This window comes from Prenolepis imparis, unplaced genomic scaffold (assembly GCF_030444845.1).
Source record: "Prenolepis imparis isolate NDT839.2.m4 unplaced genomic scaffold, iyPreImpa1.0 SCAF_2, whole genome shotgun sequence".
Lineage (NCBI taxonomy): Eukaryota > Metazoa > Arthropoda > Insecta > Hymenoptera > Formicidae > Prenolepis > Prenolepis imparis.
The window spans coordinates 862,208-880,881 of record NW_028141160.1 but is presented as its reverse complement, the minus strand read 5'-3'; the positions used below and the strand labels follow the sequence as shown (position 1 = coordinate 880,881).

General features: G+C 31.2%; 2 protein-coding genes and 1 pseudogene across 9 annotated transcripts; 1 reads left to right on the top strand and 2 right to left on the bottom strand.

Annotated features, from left to right (window-relative positions):
* Window positions 1-191: 191 nt before the first annotated feature.
* On the bottom strand, window positions 192-5,025 carry LOC145949113 (uncharacterized). Of its 7 annotated transcripts, none has more exons than XM_083058855.1 (9): window positions 4,497-4,667; window positions 4,379-4,425; window positions 3,250-3,453; window positions 2,889-3,150; window positions 2,525-2,647; window positions 1,720-1,881; window positions 1,433-1,615; window positions 1,077-1,240; window positions 192-991 (listed from the first exon to the last, which is right to left on the bottom strand). In XM_083058855.1, the coding sequence occupies exons 1-9, from the start codon at window positions 4,584-4,586 to the stop codon at window positions 826-828; spliced, it is 1,401 nt and encodes a 466-aa protein (XP_082914981.1). In that variant the 5' UTR covers window positions 4,587-4,667; the 3' UTR covers window positions 192-825. The 7 variants fall into 7 exon arrangements, with proteins under 7 accessions (XP_082914981.1, XP_082914980.1, XP_082914982.1 ...); XM_083058854.1 differs by having other exon boundaries at window positions 196-991; window positions 1,077-1,270; window positions 4,497-4,660; XM_083058859.1 differs by having other exon boundaries at window positions 199-991; window positions 1,077-1,270; window positions 4,329-4,425; window positions 4,497-4,515.
* Window positions 5,026-6,452: 1,427 nt separating this feature from the next.
* LOC145932496 (uncharacterized) lies at window positions 6,453-7,868 on the bottom strand (annotated as a pseudogene). Its single transcript, XR_014424707.1, has 3 exons — window positions 7,318-7,868; window positions 7,063-7,249; window positions 6,453-6,965 (listed from the first exon to the last, which is right to left on the bottom strand). The product of XR_014424707.1 is annotated as an uncharacterized LOC145932496 (transcript).
* A 298-nt stretch (window positions 7,869-8,166) lies between these two features.
* Window positions 8,167-9,401, top strand: LOC145949084 (uncharacterized). Its single transcript, XM_083058795.1, has 4 exons — window positions 8,167-8,371; window positions 8,467-8,547; window positions 8,688-9,066; window positions 9,157-9,401. Exons 1-4 carry the CDS (start codon window positions 8,264-8,266, stop codon window positions 9,330-9,332), a joined length of 744 nt encoding a protein of 247 aa, XP_082914921.1. The 5' UTR covers window positions 8,167-8,263; the 3' UTR covers window positions 9,333-9,401.
* Window positions 9,402-18,674: the final 9,273 nt, after the last annotated feature.

The window sequence follows — 18,674 nt, the reverse complement described above, 5'->3', positions numbered from 1 at the left end:
GTACACAATAATGTATAAACACGCACGATATAACATAAAAATTCGTATGCGCGTGTGTCAAATGTGCTTTCTTATGTTTGTATTTCCATTCATTAAAATCTAATACATTTGATATATATATACAATCTTTATTTTTATATAATGTATAATAATAATTTAAAGACTTAATTAAAAATAATATAACATATATGTATGCAGACATAACACCCATAACATCCATATACTATATTAAATATGTTATTTTATGTTGATCATTAATTATGCATGAATCAAGATATTAATAGCATTTTATATAATAATACATATTCATATAATATTTAGTTTTTTTTATTTGTTAACGAGAACAATTCTATGATAATACATGAAAAGTAAAATTCCACGATAAGTATATCGTGACACAGTATGAGGAGTATACATAAAAAAAGATAAAAGGTAATAATAACATTGAAAATAAATAAAATTATTACAGTAATATAAATAACGATAATAATCGCAGCAAGTGTTAAATCGTAGTTAATAAGACTTTGAAGTTAAAATAGATTGTTTATATAGAGAGTATTTATATAATATATACTATAATAATTATGTTACATGCAGACTTATAAAAAATGCAAATGTTATATTTTACTTCTGTTTAAATAAATCTTACTTATGTAATAGAAATTATTTTCATCTATAAAATAGTTTGAACACTATATAGACCTTAATTTCGAGGCATGAAAGAGAGATGTGTATACAAATGTTTTTTAAAAAAGTATTAATTATTTATAAATAAAAGTATTAATAAATATTCATTAGTTCCTAATATATTACATATAATATTAATTATGTCTCATCAAATGACGAAACGACTTTAACATTGGTTTTCTGTGATTTAAAAGATTCGATACCATCCTTTGTTACAGAAGTACCAGTTACATCCAAATACTCCAATCTCGATGCATTTAAAGCCAAATGGACAAGACTTGAATTTGTTACACGTGGATAATTTCTAAAAAGAAAAAATGAATAAACAGATATCGATTTTCCTTATTTTTCTTAAAATTTATAACTTTTTATAGTCAATTGGAACTCACCTAACAACTAATAATTTAAGATTTGGATTGTTAGATATTCGTCTATTTTCTTGTAATATTACCATTCCTTGTGGAGAACTGTTTATCACTTTTCTATCACAAGAATCACTTCCAAGAGCGCAAATTGCTCTATCCGATATTAAACACCGTTGAAATCCATTATTCTCAAAAGCAAATACATCCTCGATTAAAAACTGTATACAAATAATTCATTTTTACAGCGTTTTAAAGCATGCATTTTAAAAACTATGTAAAATAATTCATTTTTATAGCGTTTCAAAACAACACGCATTTAAAAAAAAAAGGATATTAGTTTTTATAATTAGTACTTATAAATTAACTTTCTGCAAAAGTACCTGTGCTAAATGACCATCTTCAAATATTGGTAATTGCAAAGCTTGCTGCTGTTGTTGCATCTCAGAAGATTCTTCATTTCTTAATGTGGAAGGGCATTCCAAATAAAGATGTGTCAAAGTTTTAGTGCTACTAAAACAACCAACCTCGCTATCTCCGAGTGCCGTGTCCCGTAAATCTAAAATCTAACATGAAACATAAAGCATTCTATATTTTTCTGATGAAACTAAAGATATAAATGATAATTGAAATAGTATAAATAATGCACAAGTAGAGAAATATATTATACCTCCAATGTTTTAAATCCAAATCTAGTCGCTAGACTAGCATATGCAACACATTCGCCCAGACGATGACATGAATTCAACCTAAGTTCCTTAAGTTTCGGTACTTTACTAATAACTAATAAGGAATGTGGCGTAAACCACTGACAATTGCTCAAAATTAAACACTAAAAATGGTATTCAATGTATAATAATACAGTAATATAGTAATAATGTGATTAGCATGCAGAAGAATTGTAATAATATAAGAAAGCAATTAACAGAAAACATATATAATAATATATGTTTATCTATTTATCATTTTGCAAAGTTATATTTCATAGACTCAAATAGAGACGAAATAACTTATTTATTATGTACATTAAGGGTATGTTCCGATATACATTGCCAGTAGTGAAAATCTATAATCTATAATATATGTAACATAAACTATAGATTTTTAGTACTGGTAGTATAAATATTGGAACATGCCCTTAATGTGCATAATAAATAAGTTATTTCATTTCTATAATCTCATTTGAGTCTAAAATAATGTACATAATAAATAAGTTATTTCGTCTCTATAATCTCATTTGATGTCTATGAAATATAACTTTGGAAAATGGTGAACAGATACATAAATAACGTACTTTACACAATTATCAATAAATATAAAATATATAGTTTTATATTATACAGAATAATTTCATAATAAATTATAGAGTAGTAAATGTAAAAAAATTAATAAAGAAAAAAAAAGAAAATATAAAAAAAATAGAAATATTTTTATTATTTCAAAATTTATATATATATGAAAAAATATCAACTTACTGTCAAATTAGGCATGTATAAATCCATTTTAAAAAAATAAGATTTATTACTTTGTAGATATTCCATTTGGCAACCTTCTAATGAAAGTTTTTCAATGGTACATGGAAAATCTGTTATTTGAATCTGTAAAAGTTATGTTATAATAGATATAATAAATATTCTTTTATAGCAGAGAAAAAAGAGGGGGAGGGGAAGGGGAGAGAGGAGGAGAGAATATATTGAAAAATTCTAATGTAAAGTAATTCTAATATATAGTAAACATTAAAAAAAAAATGTAGATATAACATTATAAAAGCTTTTACATCGGTGGTTTTGTGATAGAATATTCGCCTGCCATTATGAAAGTTTTTATATTAAAATATACCTTGTCTCCATTGATATAGTATTCTTCAATGATCAATTCTTTAAGCTGATTACATAGTGTCTTTATATTCTTGAAGAATATTTGTGTAAGAGCTGAACATTTGTCAGAGATAATATTGCCACGTATTGCCAAACTCATTGTTATTGGTTGCAAAAACTTCATGTACTGGTTTAAATCATCTAGAAGAATTGGTTTTGTTCGAAAATCTACTTTTCTCCATAGGGTTCTATCTTGCGTTAATTGCGCAAATCTGTGGCAACATCTACATGATTGGAAGAAAAATTAATTATGATATGAAAATATTATAAGAGAGAGAGAGAAAGAGAGAAATATAATGTGCAGATAAATAAAGAGAACTCACAAACTGACTGCCATGAGATCTTGTGGATGTAAATATTTCAGTATATTGAGTAAAACATCATCTGAAAATTCAAGTATGTTTGCAGAAGATGTTATTCTATTTAAATTTATAGTTTCTTCTAATTTGATACGTTTTGTGTCTCTGCTGCTGGATGGTTCGGGAGAAAGAGATTTACTGCGCTTTATCTTCATATTTATTTTGCACCTATGTATGAAAAATTTTTTAAATGACAAATATTGTTTAAAGAATCAATAACATATAAGAAAGAATATAATATTAAACTTTTTATAGTGTATAGCAATTTGGAGAAAATAGAAAATTCTTTGCTATATAAAGCCATAGATAACGTCATATAAAATAATGTAGAATTCAAAAATTTACACACACAAATATAATCAATTTTAATTATAAAATTATATTTTTTCTAAAATTGATGTTTTATAAATATTGTTTTTTTAAATAAAGAAACTATACTATTTACATATAACAAATAATATTTGCACAAATTGAAAGATTTTAAGTACAGAGATGATATAAATTACTTTTTGGATTTTTCAATTTAATTTATAAGGAAAAAATTATTTTTTGTTGTTTTTGTTTATTTCCAATTACTCTTATTTATATAAAAATTTAATTATATATTTATTATCATATAAGATATATAATAAATCATAAATAAAAATCGAAAATATTCTTCTGCTATTATTTCTAAATTATAATATCAATGTGAAAAACTTTCGTAATTTATTAATATAAATAAGTATCGAACAATGAAATTAACCCGTTCTATTCTAGTCTCTCCGTTAGTTACAATAACAAAATGTGTTAAGATTATAATTTGCTGGTTATATCTTCTTTACTAGATGTAGAATTTTGTTATGTAAACGTAATTGCAAGCAAATGCAATTTGGTTTAAATATATATTTAAAATAAGAATTTTGTCCACAATATTCAAAATATAAAACATTCTATAAGGTAAATGAACATTATAATATTTGACGCGAAAACATAACCTCAAAGTGTTACATTTATATAAGTGTAGATTCTTGAAAACACGCTCTATAAATTCGGACACTCACCCCACGAACTTTTTAATAAGAATGATAAAAATGCGTAAATTAATGCTTACAACAGAGTATTACTTTCAAAATTAATCCTTATAATTCGTATAATACACTGCAAGAAAAATCACACGTAGGAAAGTGCTGTATTAACATTTCATGAACATAGAATGTCGAGTATGTTACGTTTTGTGCTTTGCTGATAATTTGCTCATAATTTACGACGAATGTATATTTTTGAAGACGAAAATAAGCGTGCAGATTATTATTTTGCATAAAATTAAGAGATAGAATACTAAAAATTTAATAAAAGTTTACACATGATTATGTAATATTAAAATAAAATATACATAGCATTGCAAAATGAACAAATGTTCTTTTTGTCTCGAAAAAAAATCTTTATATAATTAATTATTATTTGATAGTATTAATATAAAATAAAGTACAATATTGTTGAATCAAGAATCAAAAAATTAAAAAATTAATAATATCAAGTATACTGTCATTACAGCCAAAAGATAGAGTGAGATAGAGCTATATAGAGTGAGAAAGGGAAAGAAAATAGAATGAGAAAGAAGAGTGTTCACACAACTATCTCACTTAGTCGTATTCTGCCATCTTCCGGTTTCACTCGCTGCTACAGTAAAAGTAATGCTTGGTCCAATGACATATAGGCCGGTATTCATAGGTCTAGTTTACACCGTTAAATCGATTGGTACGCGCATCAAGTTGGTGCGGATTAAGGGTGCCGTCACATGGGGCGTAACTTGCGTAAGCGTAACCAGCGGATCGCCAATCACCGAGTTATTCCGATAGAGCTTGACGAAGGGCTCTATCGGAATAACTCGGTGATTGGCGATCCGCTGATTACGCTTACGCAAGTTACGCCCCATGTGACGGCACCCTAAGATGCAGTCCCATGGAGCAGCGTACGGCGTACCAGGGTTGGGTTTGATACGCATTCCAGAAGTATCCTACGTATGATACGTAAAATTGCGTATGATACGTAGGATACGTATGAAACTATGGCTATGTTAAGGCTGTGTTCCGAAATTGACTGCCAGTACTGAAAAGGCAGTTAATTTCAGAACACCACCTAAATTGACTGTTAGATTTCCAGCTGACAGTCAATTTTGGCTTTAAGTTTTGGACAAAGCTTATGATTTAACATGCAGTCTATAAATAAAAAACAAAAAAGAAGTAATATTGAAAATGTAAGTGCAATATATATATATTTGCTATTATTTGCTTACTAATATTTGCTATTTTACTAATGCATTAATCTATTATGTGTATATATATATAGATCAATAATGATGCAATTATAAAAATTCGTCTTATATCAAAATATATGTTTATAGATTGTTTCTGAAATATATGGACAATGTGGACCTGTACCACCAAAAAATCCACCAGTTCAGTCAAAAAACGACATTGATATAGTTCTTGCAAAATTCTTTTTTGGATCCAATATACCATTTAAAGTTGTTGTGTATGATACGTACACATATGTATGAAACTAAGGCACGTATCATACTTAGTATAATACGTAGGATACTTATGTATGATTCATAAGGTATGATACGTTCCCAACCCTGCGGCGTACCGGCGTACGGCGTAAAAGAGCTTGGCCAATCACAGGCTTTACGCTCGTTTTCGTTACGTCAGTACAAACTTTTTATCGGCTGTCCCATGGAGCGTTTTACGCTGGCGTAATGATCAATAAGCCAATCACAGTAGCTTTTACAAAGTTTATTTTCAAAATGGATATTTAAGGGGTCTTGTGATTGGCTTATTGATCATTACGCCAGCGTAAATACGCTCCATGGGACAGCCGATAAAAAGATTTTAGCGCAACTTTTTAACATATATTTATATAAACAAAGTTAAAATTTAAGTGTGTATAATCTCGTTAAAATGTCAGGCTCGGAATTTGCATTAATTAATTTAATAAAATACTTGAAAATTTACAAATGTCCGAAAAATACACTATGCAAAGAAGCTATTCGACAAAAATTAGTTCAAATATATATAATTTATAAATTGATGAAAGCTGAAGAGAAGAAAAAAGACTCCCGAATTAATGGATGTAATGGATGTAATGGATTGTATGTAATGGATCAAATTTTATTTCTTTTACTATTTATTTAGTAATTTATGAAGAGAATACATAAAAATACATACTGTGCATTATCTAATGGATCATCGATGAAGTGCATAGGCCAGTATTCATAGTCGGTTCTTATATTTAAGAATGTCTTAAGTACAATCTTAAGATGTGATTAACCAATCACAGAGCCGTATTTGCATCTTAAGACATTACTTAAGACGGTCTTGAAATAAGAACGGACTATGAATACCGGCCATAATCTCATAAAAGCGGAAAATTTTCTGCTTCTTCGGTTGTGCACCGGATCCACTTGGAACATATGCATTTATTTGATGTTTGTAACGCATGTAACGCTGGGTCCACAATAGGTGATTTAAGTCCTAAGGCTTAAGAAATTGACCAATCACAGTCGAGTTTTCTCCTCATACTTGACTGCGATTGATCAATTTCTTAAGGCTTAGGGCTTAAATCACCTATTGTGGACCCAGCGTAACAGTCTCTTAGATACTTCCATCTCTTCATTGCATCATCCGCTGTCATGAGTCCTGTAATCATAAAATTAATTTGTATTCTTAAATAGATTGTAACTTGAACTTCGCAATTTTATTTGTATAATTATCTTGTAAATATTTATATACAAACCTCCTAGCATATTTTCCACCTCTTTCCATAGTGCTTTTTTTCGCCTTTGTGCGTTCGTTTAAAGAAATTTGAAAATTCCATAGTGCTGATTTTGTTTGCACTATGTTTATTAAAGCTTTATCGCGATGATCTGTTGAGGACTGATGTTCATCGTAAGTGTCCTTAGGTTCTTTATTGCTGTTTGAAACTTTATTATTCATTGTTAAAATATGTGCATTGCTAGAAAGCTTCAAATATTATTACTACAAAACTTACTAATTGTTACAACGAAATCTTCATCGATGGATACAGCATGCATACTCTCATCATAATGTTGAAGACATTTATGATTAAATATTTCCTCCTGTACAGTAACAGCTAAAGTTTCTTCGCAATAACCACATTTTATGTTCTGAAATAAATATATTTTTTGTAAAGCCCTGCGCATAATAGAAAAAAATATTAGGAAAAGGAATAAATATTAAGCATTAGGCTTACTGCACAATACAAAAGTACAAGCAATAGGAACAGAAAATAGAAAATATTCATCAATAGAAGCAAGGAATATTTATTGTTATCCCCTAATATTATGTTGATGCATGGATATTTTTATTCTCTCTCTGTTCTTATTGTCTATAGTTTGTATTGTGCAGTAGGCCTAATGCTTAATATTTATTCCTATTCCTAATATTTTCTCTATTGTACGCAGGGTGTCGATTATGTATTTTCAAGCGAAACTTTTCACTTTTCACGATTCCGCTTTCACTTTTCACGATTCCGCTTATCCAAATTCCGTGTGTACTTTTTCACGTGAAATTATAACAGAGCCATTAGGGTGCCGTCACATGGGGCGTAACTTGCGTAAGCGTAACCAGCGGATCGCCAATCACCGAGTTATTCCGATAGAGCCCTTCGTCGAGCTCTATCGGAATAACTCGGTGATTGGCGATCCGCTGGTTACGCTTACGCAAGTTACGCCCCATGTGACGGCACCCTTACGTATTATGTATGAAAAATGAAATTACTAAGGTAAGAAAAATTACTAGTATTACTATCAAAAATTACTAGTACTAAACCGCGAATCCTGAATATTTAAAATTTATAGACTGCGTTTGGGCAGGAGATGCTATTAGCGCCAAATGTAAACTTTCAGTAAATAACAAAAATAAAACGACATTGTTAGCGCTAATAACATCTCCCCGAAGTATAACAAAATAACAAAATGAACGTTACACTAAAACAGAAAGAAATGTTATTAAATTATTTAAAAAATAATGCGGATTTAGCAAGGGGTCGAATAGATCGAAAAAGCGAAAGCAAACGAAAAATGGTAAATTAAAAATATAATTATTTACGTATCAATAGATATGCATACACGTAGTAGAGATAGAGGTTATTGAACACATAACTTATTAATATGTTTAGAAAGATATGTGGAATGGTATTGCGGACAATATTAATGCAGCTGACATAGGTCCTCAGAAAAGTGGACAAGAGTGGGCAAAGGTAAAAAATGTATATCTCTATTGTGTAAAATATGCATACCTCTAATTTAAAAATCAAATACTAAGATAAAATTATAATTAATTTTTTTAAAAAGTCATATATAATAATTTGTATACATATATATGTATATAATTTTTTAGACATGGAAAGATATAAAATCATATATCTTGAAAAAAGAAGCCAAACGAAGAAATTGCATACAAGGGACAGGTGGTGGATTACCTCCAAAAGTTAATTTTTCTACTTTTGAAGAAGATGTTTTAGAATTTTTAACACCAGAAGCAGCTGGAATGGATAATATCCCAGAGGGTGGAATAATTGATGATGAACCAATGTTACAAGAATGTAGTTCAAGAAGTGATGTGTGTTCAAATAATAATGTAATAGAAAAGCAGAACATGTCATATCCAGAAATAGAAGAAAATGACGATATAGAAAATGTTCCACCAAAATCAGCACCAAAAGTTAATAAAAACAGGAAAAATAATACATTTATACAAATGAATGCTACAAGAAAAGGTAATATATTTAAAAAAAGGTATTTTATATGTATATATATATAATTATAAATTTACTATTGGATTACTTAATATTTACTTTAAATTGCAGAAAAGTCCAGTCATGAATTATCGTACAACATATTAAATATACAAGATATTAAATTAAAAATTAAGAAAAAAGAGTTAAAAATTCGAAAAAAAACATTAAAGGTGCAAGCAAATATATTAGCCCAATTAAGAGAAATAAAATGTATTTTGGCACAGTCTGCAGAATCAATAGTATAAAAACTTATTGTTAGTATAAGAAATATTATATTTCAATAAAAAAAATAAAGTATGATTTTGTACAATATATATAAATATAAAGTTTGTGTTTTTCTTCATATAAAATTTATTCGCTTAGATTTGAAAAAATGTATTTTTTGATTTTTATAATATAATAAATATTTCTTACAAATATATTATACCAATTTACGGAATTATGTAAAATATCTCTCAATGATCACTTCGCGTGTTGCATGTCCTCTTGCGCGCATATTTTGAGGTACACGTTATCTATTCCGATATTTTCCTCATTAATATCTTCGTCATCTAAATATATTTCAACATCCGCAACATTATATTGTTTAGCAATATTATGCAACACACATGTTGCATTTACTATAAGTGCTAAAATATAATAACAAGATTTTATAGTAATTTCGAATATAATTTTTATAAAATATTAAAATTAATTATATGTATTTTTCTTACCAGCAAATTCTGGTGAATAATGTAACGCCCTTTCTTTACGCAAACATCTCCATCTTCCTTTTAAAATTCCTATCGTTCTTTCTACAGAGCATCGTGCTCTCACATGACTCTCCGTATATGCAGCACTTGGGGACCCCGGTGGCTGATTTAATTTTGGCGTCATGAGGAATGGCAACAATGGGTATCCAGAATCTCCTAAAGTCATAAATTATAGAAATTAAATATACTAACACAAACATACACTAAACAAATAAATTTATATTATAACATAACTATAAATTTATGAATCATCTCAATTATAATATGTAATTCTGAATGAATATTGATTGATTCACACATTTTTCATATTATATAGATAAAGAAATTTTGTGACATTAATATAATTGTCAATATGATTTATTGAATATTAATATTTAATATTTTTGTATTTTTATCTGTACAAATTGCAATACTTTTAATTTTTGATTCATGAAATTTTTTCTAATGATAAAGATGTATGATTTTTTTATAACTTATATATTAATATATAAAAATCACACTTTCTTACCTAACAGCCACATATTTCTTCTTCCATTTTCGTATTGATTTAACATGTGCCTCCATAAACGGGATGAGCTCCATACTCTAGTCTAGCATCATGTGTACAACCACCATGGCTTGCAACAACAGCCAATATTTTGCAATAATAATCAGACACCTGTAAATAAAATATAAAATAAATAAGAAGCACATTGAGAAAAAGATGTACGTATGCAATCGTGGACAATAAGGTTCATGAATATATTTGTGAGTTTAGAAATGCACTTTTCTTATTCAATGAAAGAATACTAACTGTTGTATTGTATAAGGCACATGTGTTTTGAAATTCATAAAGAAATATTCGTAAACCGGTTTTTCATAAAAAGGTAAATAATAAAATAATAATAATTTGTGTTTACAATCATAACGTTTAAAGAATGATATAGCTTCCTATTTATATATAAATGTTCCCTATTTTTTGTAGGAGGCCAAATCGCTACATGCGTTCCATCTATAGCTCCTATCACTCCAGGGAAATTTGTATTAATTAAGTACCTAAACATATAATTTAGTTTTGTACAAAACAAAAGTATGATATAAGTTGATATAATTTTTTCTACAAATTTTAAGTATTTTTATACCTCAGTTCTCTCAAATTGAAGAACATAAAAAAAATAATTGCAAAATTATGTTCTTTTTAAGAATAACAATATATTTTTAAAATATTATTAGTTACAACTTACTGTTGCTGGACAACCTGAATATCATTCTGAGTAGGAAACTTTATCCATTGTGGCATTATGGCGTTCAGCGCATTAACAATTTCATGTATCGCTTTACTAATTGATGCTTGGCACATACAAGATAAAAAGTCCTGACCAATTCTCCTCTGATAAGATCCCGAACTTAACAAACTTAAGGTCGCCAAAAGCTTTAAAATATAAACAAAATAAAATGTCAATTAATTAATATTACTCTAATAACAAAAAATTAAAAATAATTAATAATACTTTATATATATATTTATTTATTAAAAATATTTATTTATATTTAATTATTTAAATTGTATTAATTTTACTTTCAGTTCCAATGGAATTGCCGTTGCTCTCACAGCTTCCTGCACGTAAGGCCGTATAGCGTTGCATAATTCCAATGTAGCAACTTTTGAAAGCCTGTGAATTAAATATATTTTACTTAAAAAGTTTTAAGTTTTGAATATATTTGATGAATTAAATTGCTGTGATATAGATGTTAATGTGTCAAATTATTGTTCATATCATATTATATTAACTCGACAGAGTATTATCTTTTGATATATATCTTTGACCACATCTTTGAGAAATTATTATTATAGATCTAGCTTTATCTCATTAATTCAATTATATACGTAAAACCAATATGCTTATATATTATTGAGTATTTTTTTACCTACCGATATAAAAGAAGAAATTGTGACTCCAAAATCTCAAAGGGATTGGATGTATCACGCAGTTGTCTTCTTCGTATTTTCAAAATATTTCTTTCTTCTTGTTGTGCAATTTGCAACTGCCACAAAGCAAGTGCCATGTTATGCTAAAGAATACAAAATTAATAATGATTAATTAATAATTAATAATTTATTATATAAGGAAGAAATACTTATATTTATAATTTATATGTAATTATATTTACGTTTTTTTATGTAATTATTAATTAATTAAGTAAAGAAATACATACCTCTTCGATAATAATAAATTCGTATTTGTATTTTTAAAATCGTTTTGTCCAAATAAATAACAGCTATACACATGTCACTTGTACATACAATATAGGAATTTTGCAGAGGTTATAGGCAGCATCACTATTTCCCTATATTTCCACCTTTCCGCCAGCAAATTTCATGGCTAACAAGTTCACATGAAAAGTTTCACGTTTCCACACTTATAAAAGTTACATAATTTGGTGAAATTGTCGAGTTCACGTGAAAATTTTCACTTTTCACGGTTCCACCCTAGGGGAAAAGATACGTAATCGCTGCCCTGGTCCTAAATTAGTGTACCTTCTAATATATGTATTTATCATGTATTATACTTACTAAAAAATTATCGGTTTGCTTCTTTCCGCTCATTTTGATTTAGGTTAGGTAAACTAAACTTTGGTAAACGCCGGAACGTCGCACAAATCAGCGTAAAATATGTGCTGGCGTAACGAAAACGAGCGTAAAGCCTGTGATTGGCCAAGCTCTTTTACGCCGTAGGCCGGTACGCTGTACGCTGCTCCATGGGACTGCACCTTTATAAACATTTGATTAGTCCCTGTTTACACCGATTGATTTCAAAACAGATTAGGTTAAGTTTTCAGTCCGAAAAAGAACAAATTTCACTGTTTTTCAAGTTATATAAAATTCTAAAAGTCTGAGAATCTTCATTCGATTTTTAACCTAACCTAACCTAACCTCAATTTAACAGTAGTGGCAGGGAAAATGCGATCGGAATCAAATCTGATGCGTTTACAGCGTGCTGGCATCCTTTGATACACGTATCAACTTGGTCTGATACTCGCGAGTCAGGAGTATCGAACCAGGGCTGCGTTCGGAAACGTCACCCGAGTGCATTCCCTCTCTTTCTATATCACTACTCTCTCAGTGATATAGAAAGAGAGGGAATGCACTCGGGTGACGTTTCCGAACGCAACCCAGACCAGACTAAAATAATCCGCGAGCGTTTATACCGAGCGTATCAAACGATTTGATACGGATATAGTACTTGATACGCGTATCAAGTGCTCAGTGTAAACTAGGCTATAGTCCGATCTTATATTTAAGATCATCTTAAGTCTGGTCAGAGGTTGACTTAAGATCCCATTCAACCAATCAAATGGCTGCGTAGCATCTCAAGCTCGGACTTAAGACGATCTTAAATACAAGATCGGACTATGAATACCGGCCATAATTTAAATTTGGTGTGCATCAAAGCTTTAGTACGGGTGCGTTTACATCGAATGTACTAAAATATGAATAATAATAGTGTGCCAAAGTGTACAAGTTTTATATGTTTCAAAATTTACAATATACTCGAAGAAGGTTTTAATTAAGGTTATGCGCAACACTAAATTTCCTCCAAAATGCATTTCATACGTTTACATCGTCATTCGTATCATTTGATACGCGTATAGTTTAGTTAGTACGATACTCCTACTTGATACGCTCGTACCAAATTGATCCGGCAGCGTTTACATCGTGCGTACTAAATATTTAGTACGAATTTGGTACAAATATAGTACCTGATACGCGTATCAAGTGCACGATGTAAACTAGGCCATAATATATATAGACGAAGCATTCCTATACTTTTACTGTAGCAGCGAGTGAAGCCGGAAATTGGTAGAATACGACAGAGTGAGATAGTTGTTTTGACACTCTTCTTTCTCAGGGTGCCGTCACATGGGGCGTAACTTGCGTAAGCGTAATCAGCGGATCGCCAATCACCGAGTTATTCCGATAGAGCCCTTCGTCGAGTTCTATCGGAATAACTCGGTGATTGGCGATCCGCTGGTTACGCTTACGCAAGTTACGCCCCATGTGACGGCACCCTCACTCTATTTTCTTTCTCTTTCTCACTCTATAGCTTCTCACTCTATCTTTTGGCTGTCATGACAGTATACTTGACAGCTTTGACAGCTAGAGGGCGGCCATATTCTCTTCTGTACGATAGAGTGAGAAAGAAAAGTGTCAAAACAACTATCTCACTCTGTCGTATTCTGCCAATTTCCGGCTTCAATATACAAGGTGTCTGGTAATAGTCGCATCAACCGTCGTGTGCAGGTAGAGCTAGTTAAACCGAGTAGAAAAGTCCTCTATCATTTTGCGATATTCTCAATAATAAGAGAGAAATAAATTAAAGAAAATCAGCCAATTCGCGCGATGATAAGCGTGCGGCGAGAAGAGACAGCCCACTCGGGGGTCCAGAGTTAGCGCTACTCGTATGGAGTTACTGTCTTTTGTAAAGCGCTCCTCCCCGCTTCATCGCGCGCTTAGCAACCGTAACATTATACTGTTTCTTTTCGCCGCATGCTTAGTAACGACATAAAACTGGGCTGTCTCTTCTCGCCGCCGTTACGCGAATTGGCCGATCTTTATTAATTAATATCTCTCTTATTATTGAGAATATCGCAAAATGATAGAGGACTTTTCTACTCGGTTTAACTAGCTCTACCTGCACACGACGGTTGATGCGACTATTACCGGACACCCTGTATATGTACGTCATTGATTAATTTTCTGTTTCGGATTTTGCGTAATATCTCTAATTCTGTAAATATTCCTGTACAAAATTATAAATTCTTATTAAGCATTACACAGTTTTAGAAGTATAGAAAATAATATATTTCGTGGGAGTACTATTAGGGTACTTTCCGATTCACGCATGATGCGCATGAAGTGACAGAGAATCTATAATATGCGTGACATGAACTATAGATTTTCTGTCACTTCATGCGCATCATGCATGAATCGGAAAGTACCCTTAGAGACCTATTTGCGCAATATTTTTATACATCTGGAGCTATATAAAACAATAGTGGACAAAAGCTTATACAAATGATTTTTGAATAAAACTTTTATTGCAAAAATATACATTTTTTATTATTTATTCATATAAATATCGCTTATAATTATATATATATTCTTTCAATATAATAATAACAGCCTTATTCTTATTATCTTATTATCCTATCCTACCTTATTATATTATCTTATAATTTTATAAAGAACTTTTCTTAGAAATAAAAATATTGAAAAAATATTGTTTATTGATTTAAGGTATAATATGTGATAAAAGTCTGAGAAAATTATAAGATAAAAAGGTAGGATTATCGGATTATGTTTAACAGATCTGCTTGTTTCTGCCACCAATCTGCCATCAAACATATTGTGCAGATCTGTTCGGTTTCTGCCGCCAATCTGCGGTGATGTTATGTCAGCAGAATCTGCTGACAAAACACAAGCTCAATGCGGACACAGTTGATGTCAATCTGCCTATTGAATTTGCTGCCAATCTGTCGACATACTGCTAACATTTTGCTTACTGGGACACGACTCCACAGTATTGTTACATGTTTTCTTGCTTCATAACATTAAAGTTTAAGGTTCAAGCTTTAATTTGAGCCTACAGAAAGTATTCTATCACGTCCCGTTTCTTTGTGACAGAGGTTCAAAAAGTGCCAAAAACGGGTTTTTTTACACTTTGACCCCGTTTTTCTTAAAAATGTGACATGATGGAACATTTTTGGGTTTTAGATTCGTAATCTACAGGAAAAATCCTATTGAAATCACTTTTGCCATTCCTTTTGTGACATAAAAAGGATCGAAAAATGTTGACCGCAGTAGTGTTATTGATTCTCAATAACGGTTGAATCGATTGAGTTCTTAAAATAGACGATCGATAGCTTGGGTTGAAATTATATAATAAAAGTATTTTTATTTTCGCGCATATAACATAAACAGATATATGATCTGTTTTTTATAGAAAGATTTTGATCTTTTATTTTCATTAAAAAATTATGTAATAATACAGATAGTTGCAAATAATGCACATCTCTAACCATCGTGAGTAACAAAAGGAGCACGGTTGCTAATTCTTGTACGACATATGTATGTACAAATATCTGACGACATAGAATTTAAATATTCCCGCGAAGTTAAATTTCCCTGTGACGCGACGTGGATGTGCCAACGCACAGAACCAAAATATAATATTACACGTATATTGCGTCATATTGTGCACCGTGTCCTAGAATCAGTGTTGCGAATCTCGTTTTCAAAGTAAAGAGCCCGCGCACATGTCTCGCGAAAATCAAAATCATCAGCGATGATTTGGACCTAAGAAGTGACGGTATGGAACTGCGCGCTACGCGAATAATCTTATCTTGTGTACGTCGTGCACATGATTAACGGCTGCAATTGCGACGGCATTTGTGACTGCGTCGTTATCATTGCACTCGTAGCCGTGTCGTTGTTGATTCTGTGCGTGTCTATACGAATACTCGGTAGGTCAGAATGGCGTGAACCGACCGCGCACTTTTAAGGTTATCTTTACTTATGGCGGGTCCTACCGCGTGGTAGAACTGCGTATATACTGCGTATATATCCATTGTTATATTTATTTCTTCTCTAGTGCAAGTACGCATCCTATGTTCGTTTTTAACGTTTCACAATCGCATTTTCCGTGCTGTGTGTTTTATGAGTTATGAGAACGGAATGCCCGCAGGCGGTAACAGTCGTTTCCGCGGTTACCCAGCGCGGATGTCCGAGCGACAACAACTCGCACTACTTTTGCAAATGACATCTCAGGAAATGGTATCAGGTAAGAAATAGATATAAATATAAATGAGAAAGAAAGAGAGAAAAAAATAAACACTAAAACTGCACGATCGACATATACGATGGAAAAGTTGAAAACGAGTGTACAACAGGCTTTTACTGCTCGCACAGTAACTGCACTTTTTTCTCGCGATAGGATCATATCAATAATGCCATGCATTAATTATGCGAGCTCATTAAAGACAAAAATTGCCGGGCCAACAGAGATGACAATAAATTGTGACATTACTATAGATCAAACTCGAGCATATCGCTGCTGTAATTTTTTATTTATAACTAGAATTTTGACTGCGAAAGATGCATATACATATAATTATATATACGCTTTCACACGTCCATTATTAAAATATATACGAAAGGTATATACGGGTGTTAAAAAAGTGGCGGATACGCTGTATAGGGGTGAATTCCTGAGGTTATTTGGAGACGATTTTTCCTCAGTGAAAATGTCGAGGCACCAATAATTTTCGAGTTATAAGTAATTGAAAATAAAGGGCTTTTCGTAAACTAAGTATTGTGGAATTAAAATATTAACAAAACTACATTCTTCAATTAATTTCAAGTCGACTTTAATTTAATAGAATTTTAATTTAAGGCTTAGTTACCAAGATATATGATGGCAAAAATTGGGAGCTTGCAAAAAATGATGACTTCTCTCGACATTTTCGTTGAGGAAAAATCGTCTCTAAATAACCTCAGGAATTCACCCCTATACAGCGTATCCGCCACTTTTTTAACACCCGATATATATACATTTATTGTTAGTAAATTTTATCCTTGTTAAGCTATATAGCACCTCCATTATAAATTAAAATAAAATATATTGCAAAATTAAGAACTACTTTAGTACTAATTTAATACTCTCTTGATTTTATAGTGCTCCAACCATTTAGCAGGAATTCGCGATTTAAAGTGAGGGTGCTAGCTTTATTTTATCAAACTAGCACCACCACTATTAAATAGCATAAAATCGAAAAGTAAATATATCAGAATTAAATATACTTTCGAAAATTTTCGAAGTCCCATTTTTTCGCGACTTCAACCGGTGAGAACTTTTTCTTCGAACGCTAACAGTTTTCGTTAGAACTCTTCGGGGAGCTACCAGAACTATTAATAGAACTGCCGATTACCGAAAAAAATGTTTACCCCTACAGGACTTACAAAATTTTCGAATCCGCGACTTCAATCGACGAGAACTTTTTTATTTCGTATCGTAGCGCTTCGAGTGCTAAAGGTGCCTTTTCATGCTGACGCTCGACGTTCATTTTTAGCGTCAAAAGACGTCACGTGACCAAAAATAAAGATACCAATTCGTCAATTTTGGTCACGTGACGTCTTTTGCCGCTAAAAATGAGCGTCGAGCGTCAGCATGAAAAGGCACCTTAATAGTTTTCGTTAGAACTCTTTGGGAGGTTACCAGAACTGTCAATAGCACTACCGATTATCGAAAAAATTTTTATCCTTATGGAAATTTTTATCCTAAAATTAATAATAAAAAAGTACGGCTTCAAAGTTGCAAAAAATGTGAAGTTGGCTCCCTCATATCTTCAGGTGCTACTTTCAGTGCTTTAAACAACGGAACTATTTTTAAAATCGATAGAGAACTCTAGAAGAGGGGCACCCAGAACTCTAATCATTTTTTGAAAATTTAAAGAATAGGGGGTCAACTTCACAGAGATAATATTAATATGATATTCGGCGTCTGTGAGTGATCAGAGCATTGATTTAAGAAATTTAAGTAATGGTCTGGTAATACAGATCTTGAAAATTTACCTTCCGATGTGCCATCAGTAATTGATGACATGATTTTGAAAGACATAAGGTGCCTTTTCATGCTGACGCTCGACGCTCATTTTTAGCGGCAAAAGACGTCACGTGACCAAAATTGACGAATTGGTATCTTTATTTTTGGTCACGTGACGTCTTTTGACGCTAAAAATGAGCGTCGAGCGTCAGCATGAAAAGGCACCTAGTACTCTGCGTTGATACCACTGCTT